Raw genomic sequence first — 2741 nt, 5'->3', positions numbered from 1 at the left:
TAAAAAAAATAAGTAAAAAATTCAAAAGATACAAAAACGTAGAAATATGCAAAAATGTAGCGATAAAAGTAGTCATAAATTTAAATAAAGAAGTCAGTGAACAAGTTAAAAACGAATTATAAAAAAATGGTGAATACTAATTTATAAAGGTAGATAAGAAAATATTTGGAGCATAATCTGGCAAAATATTAAAAAAGGAAATAAAAAGCCTAAACACAATCAATAAAAATTAAGTACAAAATATATGAGTAGAGAGAAAAAAATTGAAACAAAAATTTAAAAATAAAGCTACAATATTTTTTGATTGAACACTAACGAAAAAAAGAAGAAAAAACCAAATAAATGAAAAATAAAACAAATTGTTGTAGAAAATAAAAAAATATTTTGGTATTTTGTTTTTTATTAAATTTATTTTTAGAATAAATAATTAAAAACACCAAAAATCAATTAACTAAAACACAATTAAAGCACAAGTACACAAAACATAAAAAAATCAAATTGAATCAATATAAATAAAAATAATAATCGGTAAAATTAAACTTTTTATTTATAATTTCAATGTTCCAATCACTTTTAAAAACAAACAAACAAATTGTAAATCCACGTCAAGATCGATTATCTCTTCTTATATAACCTCAAAGAGGATCAAATTGAAGATGATGCATTGTTCCAGATCTCGAACTTTATCTCCATCTCAAAATCACAACACTAATAAATGATACATTCCCAAAAAAGTAAAAATAAAACTGACCGAAGCAAAACCCTCTCTTAAACGTCAAAAAATGACTGATTTTAATCACTTCAAAACCCGTAAAGTACACATTTTTATCTCGAGAAGCAAATTACTGAGCAAAACACTTATTTCTATCACAAAACACACAGATAAAATCGCCTCATTTTTTCCAATATAAATAAAACGATTTTTAGATTGATCAAATCAGTCGAAATGTCGAAACTTGTCGCAATCCTCGCTTTTATTAGCGCCTTCATGGTGCTCTCAGCCTCGGCTGGTAAGTCCCACTTTCCGTCTTATAACCCAAAACTAAGTCCGTTTCCAGGCAACGTGGTGTGCTACTTCGCTAGCTGGACCATTTACCGGCCCGATAATGGCAAATTTACCGCCCTAGACACCGATCCCAACCTTTGCACTCACATCCTGTACGCTTTCGTCGGTCTCCGAGAAGATGGGTCCGTATCAGTTTTGGACGACTGGGAATTGACAGGACTTGAGGAACTCTCCCATCTCATGTCACTCAAACAGAAAAATCCCAACCTCAAAATAATCCTAAGTATGGGAGGGTGGAACGAAGGCTCGCAAAAATACTCCCAAGTGGCGGCAAATCCCGGTTTGAGACAAGCAATGGTCACGTCGGTGATGGGTTTCGTGGAACAGCATGGGTTCGATGGGTTTGACCTTGATTGGGAGTACCCATGTCAACGGGGCGGGGCTGATGGAGACAAAGCCAACTTTGTCACACTTTTAGGGGAATTAAAATCGGCTTTGAATGCCAAAGGGATGATCCTGTCGGCGGCGGTCTCGGGAGGGATTGCCTCCTGTAAACTCTCCTACGATATAGCCCAAGTTGCACAGTAAATTTTTTCTACTACTTAATCCAACAAACTGTAATTCCCAATTCCAGGAATTTGGACATGATCAATGTCATGGTCTACGACTTCCATGGGGCTTTTGAGCCTTTTGTGGGTCACTATGCCCCACTTTATGCCTCCCATTTGGACCAAACCGACGAGCAAAAGACCCTCAATGTGGTAAGTGTCACTTTTTCGCCCCATAAAAGCTTGATGGGTGTTTCAAGGCCGCTGGGATTCAATATTGGCTTGATGAGGGTGCCCCTGCGAGCAAAATCAACCTTGGGTTGGGCACCTATGGGCGTGGCTTCGCCTTGGCCGACCCCACCAATACCTCCCTCTACGCGGCGACCTATGGGGGGAGCGACGCTGGGCCTTATACCAGGGCCATGGGCGTGATTGGGTACAACGAAGTGTGCGAGTTGTACAGCGATTGGGATTATTTCTGGGATGATGAACAACAAGTACCACATATTGTGAAAGGGAATCAGTGGTTGGGATTCGATGATCCCAAGTCGATTGCGTTGAAAGTGGCGTTTGCAAATGAGAAGAATTTGGGTGGGGTTATGGTGTGGTCACTGGATACGGATGATTTTAGGGGGATTTGTGGGAAAGGGCCTTATCCTATTATGAATGCGATTAAAAATACTTTGAAATAAACTAAATACATTTTTATGAATTATTTTTGGGTTTTATTCTATGTAAAAATCTAGAAAAAAATATAAAAGAAAAAAATCTAGAGAATAATTTCGAAATAAAATTAGATATAAATAAAAAATAAAAATTTTTAAATATAAAATCGAAATAACTAGGAGGAGAAACAGGAAAAGAAGACAGAAAAAAAGCTATAGAAAAATCTAGCCATAAAAATAGCTTTATTTTTAAAGAAAATATTAAAATAGAACATAAATAATATAAAAATTAGAAGAAAATTCACAGAAGACAATCTAAAAAGAAAAAAGACAAAAATGTAGCAAAATAAAAAATAAAATAATAAAAAAGAATAAAAACTGAAAAAAAATTAAATTACAGGGTTTGTTAAGTTGGAATTTTCACTTGTTAATTGCAARATTATTGGTAAAATTGAGTAAAAAAAATAATAAATACTGAACAAAAATAAAATTAGAGGGCTGGTAAGACTAGCAAAATTATTA

At 34.6% G+C, this 2741-nt stretch overlaps 2 protein-coding genes across 2 annotated transcripts in view; one reads left to right on the top strand and one right to left on the bottom strand.

The window, feature by feature from the left end:
• Positions 1–823, bottom strand: part of LOC123011707 (acidic mammalian chitinase-like) — a 10114-nt gene extending 9291 nt beyond the window's left edge. Inside the window, exon 1 of the mRNA XM_044409292.1 lies at positions 820–823. Within this exon, the coding sequence (XP_044265227.1) occupies positions 820–823 (4 nt within the window). The remainder of the gene's footprint in view (positions 1–819) is intronic.
• A 47-nt stretch (positions 824–870) lies between these two features.
• Positions 871–2269, top strand: LOC123011990 (chitotriosidase-1-like). Its single transcript, XM_044409729.1, has 4 exons — positions 871–1010; positions 1059–1590; positions 1641–1767; positions 1815–2269. Exons 1-4 carry the CDS (start codon positions 947–949, stop codon positions 2244–2246), a joined length of 1155 nt encoding a protein of 384 aa, XP_044265664.1. The 5' UTR covers positions 871–946; the 3' UTR covers positions 2247–2269.
• Positions 2270–2741: the final 472 nt, after the last annotated feature.

The sequence above is a fragment of the Tribolium madens genome, unplaced genomic scaffold, assembly GCF_015345945.1.
Source record: "Tribolium madens isolate multiple individuals breed KSU strain unplaced genomic scaffold, Tmad_KSU_1.1 Scaffold_91;HRSCAF=231;Tcas5.2_LG7, whole genome shotgun sequence".
Taxonomy (NCBI): Eukaryota; Metazoa; Arthropoda; class Insecta; order Coleoptera; family Tenebrionidae; genus Tribolium; species Tribolium madens.
Note: the sequence above shows the minus strand (reverse complement) of the source record. Positions and strands in the feature narration are given on the sequence as shown.

Excerpts from the sequence above, each read along its gene's own strand:
- LOC123011990 (XM_044409729.1), top strand. The coding sequence starts at position 947 with ATGTCGAAACTTGTCGCAATCCTCGCTTTTATTAGCGCCTTCATGGTG. Across the intron at positions 1,011-1,058 it reads GGTGCTCTCAGCCTCGGCTG|GCAACGTGGTGTGCTACTTC; the intron begins GTAAGTCCCACT and ends GTCCGTTTCCAG. Across the intron at positions 1,591-1,640 it reads GATATAGCCCAAGTTGCACA|GAATTTGGACATGATCAATG; the intron begins GTAAATTTTTTC and ends TCCCAATTCCAG.